This window comes from Herpailurus yagouaroundi, unplaced genomic scaffold (genome assembly GCF_014898765.1).
Source record: "Herpailurus yagouaroundi ecotype Mexico unplaced genomic scaffold, PumYag 140, whole genome shotgun sequence".
Lineage (NCBI taxonomy): Eukaryota > Metazoa > Chordata > Mammalia > Carnivora > Felidae > Herpailurus > Herpailurus yagouaroundi.
In genome coordinates, this window is record NW_024412395.1 from 61,896,932 (window position 1) to 61,917,219 (window position 20,288).

General features: G+C 37.5%; 1 protein-coding gene across 2 annotated transcripts in view; it reads left to right on the top strand.

Moving 5' to 3' along the window:
• ITGA4 (integrin subunit alpha 4) overlaps positions 1–20,288 on the top strand; it is a 93,198-nt gene that overhangs the window by 26,775 nt on the left and 46,135 nt on the right. For both annotated transcript variants that reach the window (XM_040475550.1, XM_040475551.1), the window contains exons 10-15: positions 3,484–3,595; positions 9,786–9,880; positions 11,193–11,283; positions 11,863–11,908; positions 12,279–12,433; positions 14,942–15,096. In XM_040475550.1, the coding sequence (XP_040331484.1) occupies positions 3,484–3,595; positions 9,786–9,880; positions 11,193–11,283; positions 11,863–11,908; positions 12,279–12,433; positions 14,942–15,096 (654 nt within the window). The remainder of the gene's footprint in view (positions 1–3,483; positions 3,596–9,785; positions 9,881–11,192; positions 11,284–11,862; positions 11,909–12,278; positions 12,434–14,941; positions 15,097–20,288) is intronic.

A 20,288-nucleotide genomic window follows, 5' to 3' on the forward strand; every position in this document is an offset into this window, starting at 1 on the left:
GTCTTTGCTTACAAATATTATCAGAAGTAGAAGATAAAGTAGAAAATGTTTTTAATTTATTTATTTGAAAAGAATAGGAAACAAGATGTGTTTGGATAAAATGTTAATTTACACAATTTATGTAGATGATATTCTTGATATAAGAATATAAGGGAGGCACCCGGGTGGCTCAGTCGGTTAAGTGTCTGGCTTTGGCTGAGGTCATGATCTCGCTGTTGGTGGGTTCAAGCCCCATGTTGGGCTCTGTGCTGACAGCTCAGAGCCTGGAGTCTGCTTCAGATTCTGTGTCTCCCTCTCTCTCTGCCCCTTCCCTGCTCACACTCTGTGTCTGTCTGTCTGTCTCAGAAATATTTAAAAAAAAATTGAAGAATATAAAGGGCACCTGGGTGGTTCAGTCAGTTAAACATCCAACTTGGGCTCAGGTCATGATCTCACAGTTGGTGGGTTTGAGCCTTACATTGGGCTCTGTGCTGACAGCTCAGATCCCAGAACCTGCTTTGGATTCTGTGTCTCCCCCTCTCTCTCTGCCCCTCCCCCGCTTATGCTCTGTCCTTCTTTCCCTGTCTCTCTCTTAAAAATAAACACACATTTTAAAAAATGGGCATAGTTCATTCCAAAGTAGGTACCGTAGGTGTACAAGTAATTACTGCTTCTGGTTGAGTTATAAATTACGGGAGATGTTGTGGAGTAGAAACTAACCACTTCACAATTCAATTTAAAGAGTTCTGTTGACCTTATCTTGCCAGTCTGTCTTCTTGGCATTAAATAAAAACAAAGAATTGATAGGGCCTTGATGGAGTCTTCTTGGTCTGTTACTTTGATTTAAGAGAAAGAACGGAATTGTGAGAAAAGTGACTAATTTCTTAAGGCACAGCAATTTTAGTTAGGATTCAACAAAGTAAAATCTGTTTCAAGAAAGTATTTGTAGTCTTAATCAATGGTTTTAGAGCATTTGATAAGGTCCTACATTAAGCACTGGCCTAAACACTTTATTATTTGAGAGTGAATAGTCTTATACAGTTAAAAGATTTTCAAAGTTCCGAATACAGAGCAGCAAAGTTGTTAATTGGGATTCCCTAGACTGTGTTTCCACTTAAATTTAATAGTCAAAGCATATCATCGACAAAGTGATCATGCATATCTCCTTAACAGTGATATCAAGCATTAGGTTTTTTTGCACAGCTATTTCACATTCCCCTACTCCTAAATGGTCATCTTATACCAGCTACATCCTCATCATGCATACTTCTCTTTAGAAACTAAACTTTTTGAAAACAGCTTAAAAAGTAATCCTATACACCTAAGATAAGGCAGTGTGTGATCTTTTTTTCCTCATTGACGTCTTAAGCAATCCTAATGGGAAAAACAAATAAAAGTGTGTTCCTTTGATTTAAAGGGCAAGGAAGGAGCTGTACCCGTTAGGCTACCCTCTTGTTCTTCTCTCATTCCTACCTGGAGGCACCACTATTGAACATGGGGTAATTTCATAACTGATTGCGGTTTTTAACCCTTCTGACCTAGGTTATTCTTTCTTTGTTCCCTTCTTACTTCCTATTTGTTACCTCTCTAAAATGGCACTAACCACTGCCTGGCAATATATTAGTTTGCCTTGGTACTGTCTGATCTCCTGGAAGTGTTTTTCTACTGCTGTGTTTTTAGGGTTTGAAAGAGGACTGAAGAAATAGGTGCTCAGTAATTGTTTCTGAATGAACTGAAGGAAGAATGATACTTGAGTGAATCTTGCTTCCACCTGCTTCTACGAAAAGAATTCTTAGAGGTCGCCAGAGGTCACCATTTTCTGACTGGAGAATACTTGAAGAGTGATCACTACTTCTTGAAACCCTCTTCGTGGAACTTCAGTGCCTTTCTATTGTTTTAGGTCTATACCTTCTCGTCCTCTCTGGAGCCCATTCTCCCTTCTCTTTAAATTAGGATTTCCCTTGGAGTCCAGCTTTTTCATCCCTTATTCCCTGATAAAATAATTTCTGTTTTCGATGCCAGTGATTTTTGTCTGCAGAGATGATTCATTAAAAAAAAAAAAAAAACACTGAGCAAATATCTGAAATGTAACAAAACCTATGGAAATAGCTGAGAATAATCTTAGTTCTGACCTCTAAGACCTCAAGTCTAGAAAAGACACAAACATGAGAGTAAAGAATTTAAGTTTAGGAGTTGTTTGGTTGGAAAATAAAAGTGGAAGGGTATTTTGTAATCAGAAGGAAAAGAACCTGTGTGATTAGGGGATGATGAAGAGACTTATTTAAGAAGAGGAAAGGATCTATGATGAGTGCATGGATTTTTTTTTTCTTAATACAAAGGAGTGACATAATCAGAGTTTAGAAAGAGGTCTGGCAGTTGTTACTGCAGTGGCTCAATATTGCAACATTATTGAATGTCTCCTTGTTTTTTTTTTTCTTTTATTTTTGAGAGACAGACCACAAGCAGAGGAGGGGCAGAGAGAGAGAGAGAGAGAGAGAGAGAGAGAGAGAGAGAAACACAGAATCTGAAGCAGGCTCCAGGCCCTGAGCTGTCATCACAGAGCCTGATGAGGGGCTCACACTCACGAACTGTGAGATCATGACCTGAGCTGACCTCAAGTCAGAGGCTTAGCCGACTGAGCCACCCAGGTGCCCCTGAATGTCTCCTTGTAATACCTCATCTTCCAACTTAAGAGATAGCAGTTGACCAACCCATGTTTCATTGCCGCTAGGATAAGGCTCAAGGCTAGCTTCCGTTGTGCCAACTCCTCAACTCAGAAGCCTTCAGTGGCTTCCTGTTCCCTGAATGGAAGTAAATTTCCCTCAGTATTCAAAATTCTACACCATAACACTTCGTTTTTTTTTTTTTTTTTTTTTTTTGTCTCCTTCGTTCTACATACCATTCATAACAGCCAAATTCTTTGGAAATTTGTTTTGCTGATTGTATTCTCTGCATATTAAAATTATGTCCATCCTTCAACAGCCACCTTGAATACCATCTCTTATGAGATCTCTCCTTGCTTTTACAGTTAGATATGCTGTTCTTGATAACACAAAGCAGTCTGTGCTTTTCCGTCATTTCCATGTTCATGCTAAGCCTTCCATGTAACTGGGCTTCTTCAAGAAGGGGAGACTGTCTCCTACATACACTGCTTGGTCCTCGTTGGCCTCTTTCCTCTTTGCACAGTGCATTGCCTTCAGTAGGAACTCAATAAATATTTGCTAAATTGAATTATCAAAATGATTTATTGGATTTTCAAAGCCAGGGATCATGAGTTCGACAATTTTTATGTCCTCTGAGCTCTAATCATACTATTATATGTGTTGACATACTTGATAAATATTTATTGAACGGAACGGAGATGTGTGTACTAAAGCTCAGTCTGTAGTTTGTCCAACTTGTTTGAAGCATTAGAAAAAATCCATATCCAATTACAACAGTAAATCATGTGTAAAGTTGTCAGAGAGGGTTATAATGACATCTTTTCTCCCCTTTTCTGTCTAGGGAGCAGTAATGAACGAAATGGAAACAGAGCTCCTTGGAAGTGACAAATATGCGGCAAGATTTGGGGAATCTATTGTTAATCTTGGAGACCTTGACAATGATGGCTTTGAAGGTAATGAAAAGTATCTAATTTGGTACTTCTGCTTTTAAAATGGAACATGGAAAATAATATGATTGGAGTTTTAAGTTGTTAGCCTTTCTATAGAAAATGGAGCCAAAATGTTACGCTAAGCTCATTTTCTTTTTGGTGTTATACCTGACTTCTCCTCACTGGTTAATTATTCTTAATTGATTGCAGACTCATTAGACCAGGCTATTTAACTCTATGTACAGTAAAGACACTGACAAGACCCAACAGAGGCTGGCTGCAGAGCTGGAGCAGGGTTCTAGAAGACCCCGTTGTGCCAGGCATCCCTTGTTCAGGTGCTACGTTGTGGGACAATTTGGTGAATGGCAGGAGAGCACGCTTAGCAGTAGTGAGGGGCAGCTGGCAGACCCAGTAATATTGGCTATTGACCAACTTATATGGAAGCCACTCCCTAATGCACTAGATAGTTCTGTCATAACTGTGCCTATTGCCTGGATATCAGCCCTGCTGTTGAAATACCTGTGTCTACCAGCCTTTCCTCTTAAAATTTACTTTTTTCAGTCTAATACGGAATGGTAACCAAGTCTGATAAAATTGTGCATAGGATGATGAATGGGTTTGAAAGGAGGGTGTGCAATTTGTAGAGTTCAGCAAATAAGTATTTGATATTTTCAGGGCTCAGAATTGTCTATCTTAATGTAATCATTAGCAATTGGCATATGGTAATAAGTTGAAACTGAGTTGGATACAGGAAATAGATGAGGGAGTACTATAAGTTCTCGCTTAATTTTTTTAATACCTCTTACGCCAAAAGGCTTCACTCTAATTGTTTAAAATGTGTTGGTCTTCGGGGTGCCTGGGTGGCTCAGTTGGTTGAGCGTCCGACTTTGGCTCAGGTCATGATCTTGCAGTCTGTGAGTTTGAGCCCTGCATTGGGCCCTGTGCTGACTGACAGCTCAGGGCCTGGAGCCTGCAGCCTGCTTCAGATTCTGTGTCTCCTTCCCTCTCTGACCCTCTCCCAGTCATGCTCTGTCTCTTTCTCTCTGTCAGTAATAAATAAACATTAAAAAAAATAAAATGTGTTGGTCTTCAAGACGAAAGTTAGTGGGATACTGACTATATATTTTGAATACTTTGAATATACATTGAATAGATATCACATATTGAATATATGGACTCTATTAAATGTAAGAGTATAATTTGGTATACAAATATTACCATTTCTAGAGTTTTACTATCTTATTAAAAATAAAGGAAATTAAGTATATATTTTTAAGGTTATGGTTACATGTAAGCTTTACATTAAAACTTCTATAAGGTTTTATTATGCTGTATTTCACAAGAGTCAGCAATTCTGATGTTTATTGAGCACTTACTTTGTGTCAGATGTACCATGCCAGGTGGAGAGTACATGCCATAATAAATGTAAACAAAAGAAATAGTGACACCCTTTTCTATAATTCTAAAATCAAATGGAATATAAAATTAAGACATTAAAAAAACCTTCGGTGGTTAAATTTAAGGAATTTACCTAATAAATATCTATGGATAAAGCCATGTTTATGCACCTTGACATTTCATAGATATTATGAGGTAATGCAGTTCTTTCCTTGAAAAAGAAAATCATTCAGTAAGATACCTACTTTGTTATGATTCCTTATACATCTTGTTTTAATTGACACATTTGAGGAAGACCATTTGCTGTTTTGAATGTACTAAAATAAAACATGGGTGAGTGCACATGAGAAGTGTTTTTTTTGTGTGTGTGTGGCATCAAAATGTCAATGACAAACCTGAATTCTTTTTTTTTTTTATTTTTTTTTTCAACGTTTATTTATTTTTGGGACAGAGAGAGTCAGAGCATGAATGGGGGAGGGGCAGAGAGAGAGGGAGACACAGAATCGGAAACAGGCTCCAGGTTCCGAGCCATCAGCCCAGAGCCTGACGCGGGGCTCGAACTCACGGACCGTGAGATCGTGACCTGGCTGAAGTCGGACGCTTAACTGACTGCGCCACCCAGGCGCCCCAAACCTGAATTCTTAAAATCAGATATAGTGGTAAAAAGGTCATGGACATTACTCCTGTAGCGAGGAGAATCCCAGGCAGTTTTCCAGTGGCGTGTGAAGGACAGAAAGTGTTCTGTCCATGAGACTTAGGAAGAAGAACTAGGGGGAGACCTTGGGGGTACGAGGCGGTCTTCCAGACTGCATGTGACAACCTAGGTTTCAGACAGCACTTTGTGTCCTAAAGTCTTCGGCTCTTGACTCCTAAAGGTAATGGCTTTATGTGTTCTATTCAAACACCTGTGATTATATGATTTAGGATTCTATTCAAATGATTATTTCTCATATTTCAGTATATTTTTGTGCTATTACAATTTCATTTATAATTTACCTCATATTTACATTTAGTGACTCTATTAATGCTGATTCACTTCAGTGCATGCTTATCTTTTTCTACTTTATCAGTTCTAATTTTTTTTTTTTAGTCTTATTGAGATGTGACTGAAATACATCGTGTAAGTTGAAGGTATACAACAGAATGACTTAATATATGGATGTAGTACAGAATGATTACCACCTTGCGTCTAGTTAACATCTATTCCCTCACAGTTAATTTTTTTTCCTTGTGATAACTTAAGATCTACTCTCTTAGCAACTTTGAAATAGATGATACAATATCGTTCACTCTAGTCATTACACTGTACCTTGCATCTCCAGAACTGTATCTTAGAACTAGAAGTTTGTACCTTGACCTTTTCACCCAGTTCCCCCTACCCCTCAACTCTGGCAACCACCAATCTGATCTGTTTCTGTGAGTCTGATTTTTTTTAGATTCCACATGTAAAAGTGAGATCCTACCGTGTTAGTGTTTCTCTGACTTATTTCGCTGAGTAAAATGCCCTGAGTTCATACATGTTACCACAAATGGCAGGATTTATTTCTTTTTTATGGCCAAGGTAGCCTTTTATTTTTGCCAATGAGTAAGCATTTTGCACGTTTTCGATCTTAACAAGACTGTGCTGATTTGCAAGTGGGCTCAGCGTGTTGTACTTCTTCACTGAGGTTTTTAATTCTTCTCTACCATATCTGCCTCGGTGAGAAAGCAAGGAACCTTGTCTTGTATTGATTTCCCTATTCTTTTACCGCATCTTCTATCTTATTTAATTATTCTGGAGTAGATGGGTGAAGTTACTTTTTGTTCATGGCAGTGTGTGGGATTGTGTAGAAAGGGGATGAAAATCTCACCTGTTCTTTTTCCTTCCACGTCCAGTCATAGATGCAAACAGACTTAAAGTCCTTACTATTCACACTTTCGTGGTGCTTTGTAGAGGAGACAAGTTATTTTTGCATTCATTATATCCTGTCCTTTTTCTTTTTTTAATTCAATAGGAAAAATCAGGCTGAATTTCCTGTGTACTTAGAAAAGCAATGAAGGCCATTTTCTAAGGAGATAACCAATTTGGCAAGAGTCCAGCATAAAAATCTCATCAAGAGTGTGAGGAAGTTAGGGAATAGGTACATGAATAAACCTACATGATGGACACAACTGACAGCATTTTGGATTTCATCCATAAAATTGATATGGAAAAACCACTTATATGTTGGCTTAAGTTTTTTCACCTTGAGCATTGACTTCTAGACTGTATGTTTGAATATTTTTTAAGCAGAGCCATAATGAAGTATAAGCTGTGTATTTATGTGCCCCTGAAATGTTGATATATTATCACGTCATTAATTGAGCAGTTCTTTTGACTTCAGGAGTTTGCAGGAGAGGAAAACACTGGAGATAGTCTGTAGTGTTCATGATTCCGTAGAGCATGGTTGATGGGTGAACACAGGCTCTGGCAGCCAGAGCGCAGCGCTTATATCCCAGCTTCTTCATATCCTAGCTCTGTGCCCTTTAGCAAGTTACACTCTGTGCCTCAGTTTCCTCATCCACGTTGGAACCAAAAAGTACTTATTTGATAAAGTTTAAGAGTTACATGAGAAAAGCCCCTACTACAGTGCCTGCATTATAATAAAATTGTGTTTATTTCCATTGTTAGCTGATGTTAAAATTATTTTGATTATGCCAATAATTGTTACAGTTTGCACTAACAATGAAATAAAATGTTCTAAAAATTGTCAGTGTTTTGCTCTATATGTTGTGTCCCAAACTGACTTGGATAGGCATGAAAAAAACATTATTAATAATACGTATTTTCCTTATTCCTGTAACATTTGCTAACATTTAGTATGTTCTGTAACAGATCCAAATGTAATCATAGGAAATAAGAATTTGGATCTATATATAAGAAAGGAAAAAACTGAATATAGTCCACAAGTCTTCTGCTTGAAATGACATTGATTTGGGCTTTTTTATATTTCATTTGAAAGGGCACATCTGTATCGTGTCAAGACTTGTGCCTTTTCATCACTAGTGCTAGTGACTTATTGCGAGAATTTCTGTGTGTCAACAGCTTCATAGCCCCAGGCTCGTTAGCTTTACGTATCATCGAGAATGAAGATCCAGGACTCTACTTTACTAATGATGTAGCCATAGTAGTTGAAGTATAAACCAGCCCTGACTACTGAGATCTGTGACAGGTCTTGCCTTCAGTGGCCACGGGATGCTTTCCCCCCACTCCTTCCCTTACCTCCCTCTTCCTCTCTCCTTCTCTCTCTTCCTTCCCACTCCTTCCCCTTATGTACCTGTGAGTATTTAGTTTGCACAGGTATGGCTCCAGCTATTTCAAACTCATTGCCATTGTTCCTGTGTCCCATGCTGCCCCTTAGTCCCCTGTCATGATGCAGGCTATTGTCTCTGTCTAAACTGCCTTTACCCTTTTTTTTTCTCACCTGGCTATGACCTGTCACTACTTTAATCTCGGCTTGGGTGTCCTCTTCTATGTGAAGCCTTTCCTCATTTCTACCACCTTCTCATATGTGGTGCGTTTATTCTGGTTTTACGTCCTCTTCTTCCCTGCTAGACCACATCCCTTTTCATGGCCCTCTCCTGTATGGCTGGTTTCTGTCAAATGCCCAGAATACAGTAGGTGCTCAATAGTTTTCCACTGATTAAATCAACAAATGGGTATAATTGCACATGAGGATTTAAAATAACTGGCACAAGTGAAAAGAGCGCAACCTTATTATGTTTAAACAATATATAAAGTATGTCTATTATTTACTTTTAGATGCCATTAGAAATTGTACAACATTTGGCATAGAATCATATCAAAGAGGTATTTATTCTCATTGAAATAGCAGTCAGCAATTACCACCGTAGCTGTTAAAAAGTTTTCAGATCTGATAAACTAAGAAGTATTGACTATCATGAAAGCAAACTTGCTGTATTTTGGGTTTCTATGAAAGTAATAAGAAAACATTGTATGTAAATGAACCTATGACTAAACCCAAATAAATGTAAAACTAATGAAATGCTCTTGCAGCTGTAGAAAATTATTTTTCTCCTGTGTGTTGTATATTTATGGCCCTTAAGCAATCATGTCCTTCCTAGTTTGTTTTCTTTTGCTTATGTCAGTTGATGAACTCTTTTATTTTTTCTCTTGGCATCATAACCTGATACGAATCTCCATAAAGTCGTAAAGATGATGTAGTCATTACTTTACAGAACAAATTCAGTTTCCGAAATCCAGTTTGCATGTTTATACATGGGTGGGTGGATACAGATGTTCTTAACAAATACCTTAATTACTTTCATTAGAACAGGAATTTAGAGGTCATTTGCAAATAAAGTAAAACCCAGAGCTCAAAACAAGGACTCTTATGGTTATAATATTCACAGATGATAATTTATTATGTGCTCAGGTCTGCTCTAAGCACTGTACATGAGTTATGTCCTATGCTGAGGGTGAGTTCTCTCATGATCCCAGGCTATCTGTGAAGGAACTGAGACACAGGTTAAGAAGAGGGCCCTGCTGGGGGTCACGCTTTGGTGGTTTGGCTCTAGAGGCTGGGCCCTTAACCATTACTAGAGTGTCTTTCAGAGTCATTTGCTCTTCTTCTTCCATGCACAGACTGTTTTATACCATTCTGCACATTGTTATGATGACGGATGCATCTTGTGATGTTTGTTTTCTGTGTAGTGAGTATTCATTTCTTGATAAGGAACTTTCATATGTGATATGAATTAAGTAGCATGAAAGTCTTCAGAGTTGCATTCTTTCTATTAAGATTTCATTTTTTCTGCCATTTAAATCCTTGAACAGATGTTGCAATTGGAGCTCCACAGGAAGATGGCTTGAGAGGTGCTATTTATATTTACAACGGCCGAGCAGATGGGGTCTCACCAACGTTCTCACAGGTAGGATACTATTCTGCTTTCAAGAGAAGCATTGATGATAAACGGTTCCTGAAACTTCCAGGGTTAACGTAGAGTTATTTTTCTTAATTTCCTCTTTCAAGTACTTAATGTATTCTATTTCACCCTTTTTCTCATAATAACAGTAGTTGGTCTCATTTTGAAGGTCATTAATAACTCTTTGGAATCACATGTTTTCTCCATAACTAGGAGTTCTGGTTCACATCCATTCTAGTTTGTATTTAATCTAGTGAGGATTTCCTCTGGGGGCTCTTGGGTGGCTCCACCTCTTGATTTCGGTTCAGGTCGTGATTTCTTGGGATTCTCTTCCTACCTCTCTCTCTGCCCCTGCCTCCCTCACACACATGCATGCGTGCTCTCTCTCTTGCTCTCAAAATAAATAAACTGAAAAAAAAAATATTTCCTCGGCATTACATCAAATTTATGTTCTGAGATAGTATCCGTACTCTTTCAGATAAGCCCATGTGGATTTGATTAACTGTGTCTTGCAGTGTGCCTAAAGCCCCATGTTTCAGGGAGGTCGCACAGGGAGAGCAAACACATGATACTCTGATTCTTTCAGGAAGCAGCCGCAAGATGGGAGCTTTTAATAAAGTTCCCTGGTCTAACTCTGACTTGACTTTTGTCTTTCGATAAATCGGGGTATTTCAGTGTATAGGAAACACTCCATACATATGCAGAGAAGAAAAGTTTTTCCAAAGATCTTTTTGTGGAAATATTAGCTAATACTGTTATTCTTGATTGAGCAAAATAGGTAAATGGTTCTCCATATTGAACATGAAACCTCTGTACTTGTCTAGTAAAAACTATTGACTTTCTTAGTATGAATAGTGGCCAGACACGAATAAATCTATCCGGATGTGAAATTAGACATATGGAATAGGAAACACGTGTCTGATGTCAGTTGTCACACGCTAGGAAGCAGTCTGGCCAAATGGGGTGGCTTTCATCATAAGCCTGAGTAGTAGGGAAATAAATACAAAGCCTGAAAGAAGACTGGGGAGAGAGAGAGAGAGTCAGGACTGTTTAAGATCCCTTCTGTATAATTTTCTCTTTGTGACTTTTTCTAGTCAGAAAGTGATTTTTTTCTTGGCAAAAAATAGATGTTATCTGCCCAACTCAAGCTGGCAACTTTCATTTCTTTTAGATGCAAGTATTTGACTTAAATGCATTTTGTTACTAAATGTGCCTAGGTGTTGTAAGGCTCATGATTTAACTAGATCGTTGCTGCTTTGAGATATTCTTTGAGATATTTGAGTGTTAAAAAACTGCTTCCTACTTACCGATTTTTCAGAGAATTGAAGGACTTCAAATCAGCCAATCATTAAGTATGTTTGGACAGTCTATATCTGGACAAATTGATGCAGATAATAATGGATATGTAGGTGAGTATTAAATTGACTATTTCACAAATTGAAATGAGCTCTATTGGGGTGTTGCCTTATTACAAAGTACATAGAACTGGTATGGAAAAGTCCTAATTTACTGGTAATTTGTTTCTTTCCTTTTTAAAGCTTTTTTGAATGCAAGGATGGGTCAGAAATGATCAAATAATTAGTCAGTTGTACCGTGTTAGTTACTTGACATTTTATTCCTTGTTCTTGAAAAAATGAAAGGCACCCATGAAAATCAAACATGAGGTGCTGGAAAAAAAGACACTTTTTTGTACCTTGAGAGGAGATTCCTGGGTGACTATGTGTAGTCTAAACGTTGAATTTTTTAGTAAACTTTATAAGTTTTTATCATAAAGTTTGTTTACATTATAAAGGGATGAATGTTATTACAGATGAATAGACTCAGATAAATGTGGAACGAATCCTAAGATGTTAAGTATATCTTTTGTAATTAATTTTCTGTAAATAGTGTTTTGATACAGTCATAAGGTGATACATAGGTATTTGTGGCTGGAAAGCAATTCTCTTTGACTAATGATGTTCATTAATCTGTTGTTTTTAATCCTCCAGATGTGGCAGTTGGTGCTTTTCGGTCTGATTCTGCTGTGCTGCTGAGGTAAGGTTGATGCATTTCACTGCTTAATGACAATTGGGCTTAATTGTAAATGATGGGAGGCAGTTTTTAAAATTGGCAGTTGTGGTGACCTCATAATGCTTTTTTCTTGGTATTATGAAATTTTATTGAACTTTAGGATTGTATTTCCATCTTACGTGGCTATTATAATTAAATCCTCAGGCAAAGCCAGTATTTTTAGAAACTCAAATGAAAATTTCTCTTGATTCATTCACAGAAATGTAATTGAGTATATATGCACTTTCTACTAATAAGGCAGTTTCATGAAGTTACTTGGTCAATGGAAACTGAAAAAACAAATCCAATTTTTTCTAAAGGAAAAGTAATATTGCTAATTTTATTTCCTTCTTAGGACAAGACCCGTAGTGATTGTTGAAGCTTCTTTAAAACATCCTGAGTCAGTAAATAGAACAAATTTTGACTGTGTTGAAAATGGATTGCCTTCTGTGTGCATGGATCTAACACTCTGTTTCTCATACAAGGGCAAAGAGGTTCCAGGTTATATTGGTAAGGATGGCCTTACAGAATTTACCCTGAGTGTGTACTTCACTCATTAATCTCATGGTCGTCTTCTGAGCCCTGACATTGTTTCACCTTAGAGGTGAATACTCCTTTCTGCCTCATCTTTTGGATTCTCAAGTTACTCTAACCAATGAGTGGGCAACAGTAAGAGGCTGTATATAGTTTTCTGAAAATTATGGCAAGAAGTAAATCAGGAGTATCACCTTGCTGTATTGGGGTGAGCTAAACTGAGCTTAATATATGAAATATCTTCAGAATAGAAAGAACATTACCACAGCTGCTTCTTTGTTTAACTGGGCTCCTTTCACAGCTGGAGCTGGCTTAAATTGGAAGTCCTGAGAGGGAGATTGTTCTCTTTATATTTTGTCTTTTGAGTGAGTGAAGAAGCTTATCTCAAACCTAGACGTTGATTTCAATTTCCATAAATAACACACATCTCTTGAGGATTTCCTATGACTGTCAGCTTCTGAGACCCATGTCCATTCCCTTTATATAGGTAGCTCTCAGTTGCCCGCTCTGGAGAAGAGAGTATTGATAGGGCTCATGCAAAATTGTGGTTAATCTCAAATCACATATATGTGACTTTATACACATTAAATTTTTTCTAGCAGGTTATGTTCCTAATTATGTTATACTCAAGCTAGTATTAGAATAACTGCTAGTGAAACTAGCCAATGGTAGGAGAGTGGCATACTTGGGTTTATTATTTGGACATTAAAATTAGATAAACTTCATGAGCCACCCAGGACCTATCCAGAGTTGATTGTATTCATGACCCTGCAGACTCTCATCATCTAAACATCACAAAGGGCAGCAAATACATCGAATCAAACTATGGATATGTAACAGAAATCTCCTTCTGAATCAGCCTACAATGAGAGGTATAGAATGAGCGTAGTGTATCTACTTTAGAACAGACTCACTTTTCATTGTGCACTGCAAAAGTCCTGGCTAGGCATACAGTAGTAGGAAAGTGGGCAAAACTTTAACCTGGTTACAAGAAGTGGCATTTTCAGGGCATGACCCCAGTAACACAGACAAATTGATGGATTAGCTGAAAGACAGACGTTGAACTGATACGACTATCTCCCTTTATGTAAAATCCGTGTTTGTTGTACTACCGATTCCATTGTGACCAGATATTTTTAAAAATGGTTGAAAACAAATGTATGACACTCGTAAATAATCACAGCGCTGTTACAAAAGCAAGCTTTAGAGTTGCATAGAATGAGTCCTTGGGAGAAATAATTCACATGGTAAGCATTTTTCATAAAAGCCGATGTTTTGCCACTTACTGTGAATGGATTTTTATTCACCCTTTTTTCCTTTACTTTTTGCCTGAACTCCTGGTGATGAATTGTGGATGGCTGTTTCAATTACTCTTTCATCTCTGAGACACTGAATCTCCGCTATTGTAATTTTGAAGCCAATTGATTGGGACTTCATTGTTTATTTTATAAATAAAAGTCAGGTTAAAAGATTTATTTGAAACTTGTAGGAGTAATACAGGTTTTATCCTTATGTTGCCTTGAAAAAAGTAGATAAAATCGCTCCGAAAGACTAAGTTACTCCCAAGATGTAAATGAAAACTTCAGGAATTATATAAATTCTTTAAAATATCACTTATGAATTTATTGCTCCTATATAATGAGCGATATCTCAGCAGACTGTTAATGTAGCTTGTTTTGCAAAGAATTCTTTTAGATTAAAAAAATTGCTCTTTCTTTGTAATACCTGTCTTGGAATTTTTTTGGATACTTATTAGATTTCCTTACATTTTTGCTTATCGAGGACATTCTTCAGCAGATGATTGTCTACTATGTGATATTTGAAGTAAATATTACTAAACTGCCAGAATATTTATTCAGAAGATGTCTATATTTGGCACAAACCAGCACTGGAAGGTCAAACTGGAAACCAATAAAAACATGGAGGAGACTAATCAGGGTCTAGGGCTGGAAAAGGAGACGCCTTTGGGTGAACTGTTTATATAGGTTTGACTTTTGAACAATTTGTTCACTTTTCATTTTGAAAAATAATAAAAATCAATCACCTCTCAAGTCAGAAACAACAATGAACCCCACCGTGTATAATTAGTGATATGTGATACGTGAGTGCAGTATTCTGTCTGTGGCTCTTTAGTTGGACATTCTAAGAACAGAAGGATTCCAAAGAAATATGAAACTTAGAACTTTTATGAGTAGTTACAATTTTAGTATTGTAGTTTTGAAACATATATAGGAAGATTAAGTAAATACCTGAAGATGGTAACAGTTAAAACTAGAAACCTAGAGAAAAGCTGATTGATATTTTATAACAATTTTTTCAACTTGTGTTTTCAATATGTGTCGTCTTCCAGATTTCAGGTTAGTTTTGAAAAGCCACTGAAATAAGAAAATACTGGATATCATTTTGACTATTTTCATTTCAAAAATAATAAATGCTTTTAGGTACTTATTTGCATGAACTGCAATTCTCTCTACATTTTTGCAGTTTTGTTCTATAACATGAGTCTGGATGTGAACCGGAAGATAGAATCTCCATCAAGATTTTACTTTTCTTCTAATGGAACATCTGATGTGATTACAAGCAGCATGAAAGTGTCAAGCAAAGTAGCTAACTGCAGAACACATCAAGCATTTATGCGGGTAATGTAGACTAGTTTTTTATCAATGAATGTGTAAACTCCAGTATTACCACTACAGTGAAAATCTTACTGCATTGGTATCTTTTTATAAAATGTGGTTTAAAAGCAGATGTGATTCCCTCCTGAACTAGCTGGCCTATTGTTACAGGGTTAAGATGTTCGGCAATCCTGTGATGTGGCTAATGCAGAGTCCTCATTTTGCATCTTCTTTATTTCACGTTTATCACGTTTTTACTGTGTCATTCTTTCTAAAGATTTGCCTTTTCCTTTCTACAATTGCTATTTTCCTATCCCTGTTTTATATGCTTCCCTAGAAATGTACATATTGAGTAGCTCTGCTGAGCCTGAGATCTGTTTCCAGGTAGGTTTTTCTTGACAGGGGTGTGGTAGGGAAGGGTAGGGTGGGGGCAGGGAAGTTGGTTTGTTTTTCCTGTGACTCTAATGAAGCAGAAGCCATCGTGACTGTGTTTGGATCAGGTCTTTGTCCCCATGCCAGCATTGTTAGTGATGTCAGTGGGAACTCGCACAGTTGCAGCATGGTAGGGATCATCTGTGGGCCAGGACAATGACTCTCAAGATGTTTGGGGGTATGTCCTGCCAAAGCACAGCCAGTTTCATGTTTCTTTTATTAAAATACTCATTCCCAAACTGACCATCACGTTCCTTGCATTGGTCAAATTTTATCCTATGGAGCAGTGCCAGGTCGTTTTCATTAGGGAATGGTGTACTTCATCAGAAAATCTACGGCCACAAAGAAGCCAAACTATTCCCAGGAGCCCCTTCTGGGATTGCAAATAGTAGCCTCCGCTTAGAACTTAATTTTCCCTTGGATACTTATTCCAAGCAAATGCAAACAAGCATCAAGGTTCTAACACTATTAAATGCTAAGAGCAATAATCCCTATGCTATTTCCTCATTTCCCTTAACACTTTTTATTGTACTAGAATAAAGCTATGAGATGGTTGAGAACCAAAAACATAGAATGATACTAATGTAACCATCATTTATATGTTAGGCATGAAAGAAGGATTTTTTAATACTATATAGTTGAGATTGTACTTAGTCTCCAAAATTGACTCACCTATCATTGAGACCATTTTCAAGGCAGTAAAAGGGCTGACATTAGACATTTGCAAAGAAACATTGTGTTGAATTTATATGACAGGAAATTGATCTGACTTACTTAGTTACTCCTGTGTTTCTTGGCATTGTTCCAACAAGTAAGAGTTCATCAAAAATTGTGTATTTTCGTTGGGATACATTTGTAGTAGAAATGACAATTTAGCAGAGGTTTCTTGACACACATTTGTAATGTTACCCTGGTGTTGATGGTAGCAGGTTAACAGCGATTGACTTTTGGCCATATTGTCAATGTCAAACAAAAGCATTTACCTCTGGGATTGGTACACAGTAGGGACTTTTTAAAAAGTGATTGAAACCATTATTAAAATTAAAACAGGTCTAGTTGTTATTCAGGAAGGTATGGGAAGATAATGAGTGCATTGTCCATTCCCACCAGCCTGGTAACTGGAGGTATTTCACCATGCTAATACTACTGTGCTTCTAGAGTCCAAAAGAACCTGATACTCTTTTTTTTTTTTTTTAATTTTTAGAAGATGTATATTTATTTTGAGAGGGTGAGAGAGAGAGAGAGAGTTGGAGAGGGGCACAAAGAGAGGGAGAGAGAGAATTCCAAGCAGGCTCCACACTGTCAACAGAGAGCCTGTTGTGGAGCTCGATTTCATGACTCTAGAATCATGACTTGACCTGAAATCAAGAGTCAGACAATTAACTGATTGAGTGACCCAGGCACCCCCAAAACTGATATTATTCTGCCTTCTTAATGATAGTAAAAAAAGAAGAGCAGTGGTCAGGACGCTTGGATTGTCTGTCCCTTTGTTCCATAAAACTTGTCCAGTATCAGGAATATTAATGGTCATATTCTACTTCAACGTCACTTACAATGAAGTGAGGTACACTTGTTAATTATGTGGCCTGGCCCACAGCCTCCACTTCTCACAGGACTCTCTGTCTGCCAGTTGGGCACACTTTCCTCCTATGGTTCTTGGCATTGGTCATACCAGATAAGTTCCACTTAATTGAGTAGGTATTTGAGTACCAACATTCTGTTTGAGACACTTGTATATATCAATGAATGAAATATAAAGAGATTACTGCCCTCACCGTGTTCATAGTCTAGTGGAGTGAGGTAAACAACATGATAAAAATGTAAATTTTAGACTATTTTATAAGATAAACATGATCAAAAAAGAAAGGGGCAGGGGCGCCTGGGGGGCTTGGTCAGTTAAGCGTCGGACTTCGGCTCAGGTCACAGTCTCACAGCTTGTAGGTTTAAGTACCACATCAGGCTCTTTCCTGACAGCTCGGAGCCTGGATCCTGCTTCGAATTCTGTCTCCCTCTCTCTCTGCCCCTCCGTCCTTCCCTCCCTCCACCTGTCTGTCTCTCTGTCTCTCTCTTTCTTTCTCTCTTTTTCTCTCTCAAAAATAAATAAACATTTAAAAATTTAAAAAGGGCAGAGTACAGGAAACTCTGGAGTGCTGGAGAAAAAATGAAGGGTGCATTTTATTTTATTTTTTTAAGTATAATTTACACACAGTGTTAGTTTTAAATGTTTTATATAATGATTCAATCATTCTGTGCATTAGTGATGATCACAAGTGTCCTGTTTTTAAAATTTTAACTCCAGGGTCGTTAACATGCAGTGTTTCACTAGTTGCAGCTGTACAATGTAGTGATTCAACGGTTCCATATGTTACTCAGTGCCCATCAGGATAAGGGTACACTTAATCCCATTTATCTGGTTCACCCATGTCCCCAACCTCTCTCCCACTGTTCTCTATACTTCAGAGTCTGTTTTTACCTCTTTTTTTCTTTGTTTTGTTTCTTAAATTCCACAAATTAGTTGAAATCATATGGTATTGGTCTTCCTCTGACTTACTTTATTGAACATCCTACCCTCTAGGTCCATCCATGTTGTTGCAAATGGCAAGAATGCATTCATTTTTATGGCTAATATTCCTGTGTGTGTGTGTGTGTGTGTGTGTGTGTGTGTGTGTGTGTATACACATGCTACATCTTTATGCATTCGTCTATCAGTGGACACTTGGCTTGCTTCTATGTCTTGGCTATTGTAAATAAGGTTACACTAATCATATGGGTGCCTATTTTTTTTGAATTAGTGTTTTCATTGTCTTTTGGTAGATATCCAGTAATGGGATACCTGGATCATATGGTAATTCTATTTTTAATTTTTTGAGGAACCTCAATACTGTTTTCTAATAGGCTGCATTAGTTTGCATTCCCACCAGAAGTCCCAAGGGTTCCTTTTTTCTCTACATCCTCACCAACTCTTGTTTTTGTCACCATTGTGACAGGCTTGAGGTGACATCTCATTGTGGTTTTGATTTGTATTTCCCTGGGGATGAGTGATGTTGAACCTAGTTTGTTCTTTCTCAAGATTACTTTGGCTGTTTGGGGTCTATTGTGGTCCCATACAAATTTTAGGTTTATTCTAGTTCTGTGAAAAATGCTTTTGGCACTTTTATAGGGATTGTATTGAATCTAGATTGCTCATGTGTCTGTTGGCCATTTGTATGTCTTCTTGGGAAAAATGCCTATCCAGTTCCTCTGCCTGTTATTTAATTGGATTTTTAAAATTTTTGGTGTTGAGTCGCTTAAGTTCCTTATGTAGTCTGTATATTAACCCCTTATTGGGTATATCATTTGCAAATAGCTTCTCTCAGTAGGTTTTTTTTGTTTGTTGATTGTTTCTTTTGCTGTGCAAAAGCTTTTTATTTTGGTGTAGTCCCAGTAGTTTATTTTTGCTTTTATTTCTCTTGTCTCAGGAGACAGGTCTAGAAAAATGTAGCTACAGCTAGTTTCAAACACATTACTACTTATATTTTCTTCTAGTTTTATGGTTTCAAGTCTTTCATTTAAATGTTTAATTCATTTTGAGTTTATTTTTGTGCATGATGTGAGAAAGTAGTCCAGTTTCATTTTTTTGGCATGTAGCTATTCAGTTTTCTCAGTACTATTTGTCGAAGAGACTGTCTTTTCCCTATTGTATATTCTTGTGGGTTTATTTCTGGGTGCTCTACTCTGTTCCATTGATCTATGTGTCTATTTTTATGCTAGTACCATACTGTTTTGATTGCTACAGCTTTGTAATATAACCTGAAATCTGGAATTGTGATACCTCCTAGTTTGTTCTTTCTCAAGATTACTTTGGGTGTTTGGGGTCTATTGTGGTCCCATACAAATTTTAGGTTTATTCTAGTTCTGTGAAAAATGCTTTTGGCATTTTTATAGGGATTGTATTGAATCTAGATTGCTCTGGGTAGTATGAACATTTTTTTTTATTGGTTTCAGGAGTAAAATTTAGTGACTTATCACATACATATAACACCCAGTGCTCATCACAAGTGCCCTCCTTAATGCTCATCACCCATTTATCCTATCCCCTCCCCACCTCCCCTCCAGCAAACCTCAGGTTGTTCTCTGTATTTAAGAGTCTTTTATGGTTTGACTCCTTGTTTTCATCTTCTTTTATTTTTCCTTCCCTTCCCCTATGTTCATCTGTTTTGTTTCTAAAATTCCACATGAGTGAAATTATTTGATACTTGTCTTTCTCTGACTTATTTCACTTCGCTTAGCATAACACACTCTACTTCCATTCATGTTGCTGCAAATGGCAATTTCCTTCTTCCTTCCTTCCTTCCTTCCTGATGGCCAGTTAATATTCCATTGGGTGTGTGTGTGTGCACATCTTTTTTATCCATTCATTAGTCGATGGACATTTGGTCTCTTTCTATAGTTTGGCTAATGTTGATAGCACTGCTGTAAACATTGGGGTGCATGTGCCCCTTCAAATGAGCATTTTTGTATCCTTTGGATAAATTCCTAATATTGCAATTGCTGGGTTGTAGGTAGTTCTATTGTTAACTTTTTGAGGAACCTCCATACTGTTTTCCAGGGTGGCTGCACCAGTTGGTATTCCCACCAATGTCACAAAAGGGTTCCCCTTTCTCTGCATCCTTGCCAACATCTGTTGTTGCCTGAGTTGTTAATGTTAGCCATTCTGACAGGTGGGAAGTGGCATCTCATCATGGTATTTGGTCTGTATTTCCCTGCTGATGAGTAATGTTGAGCATCTTTTCATGTGTCTGTTT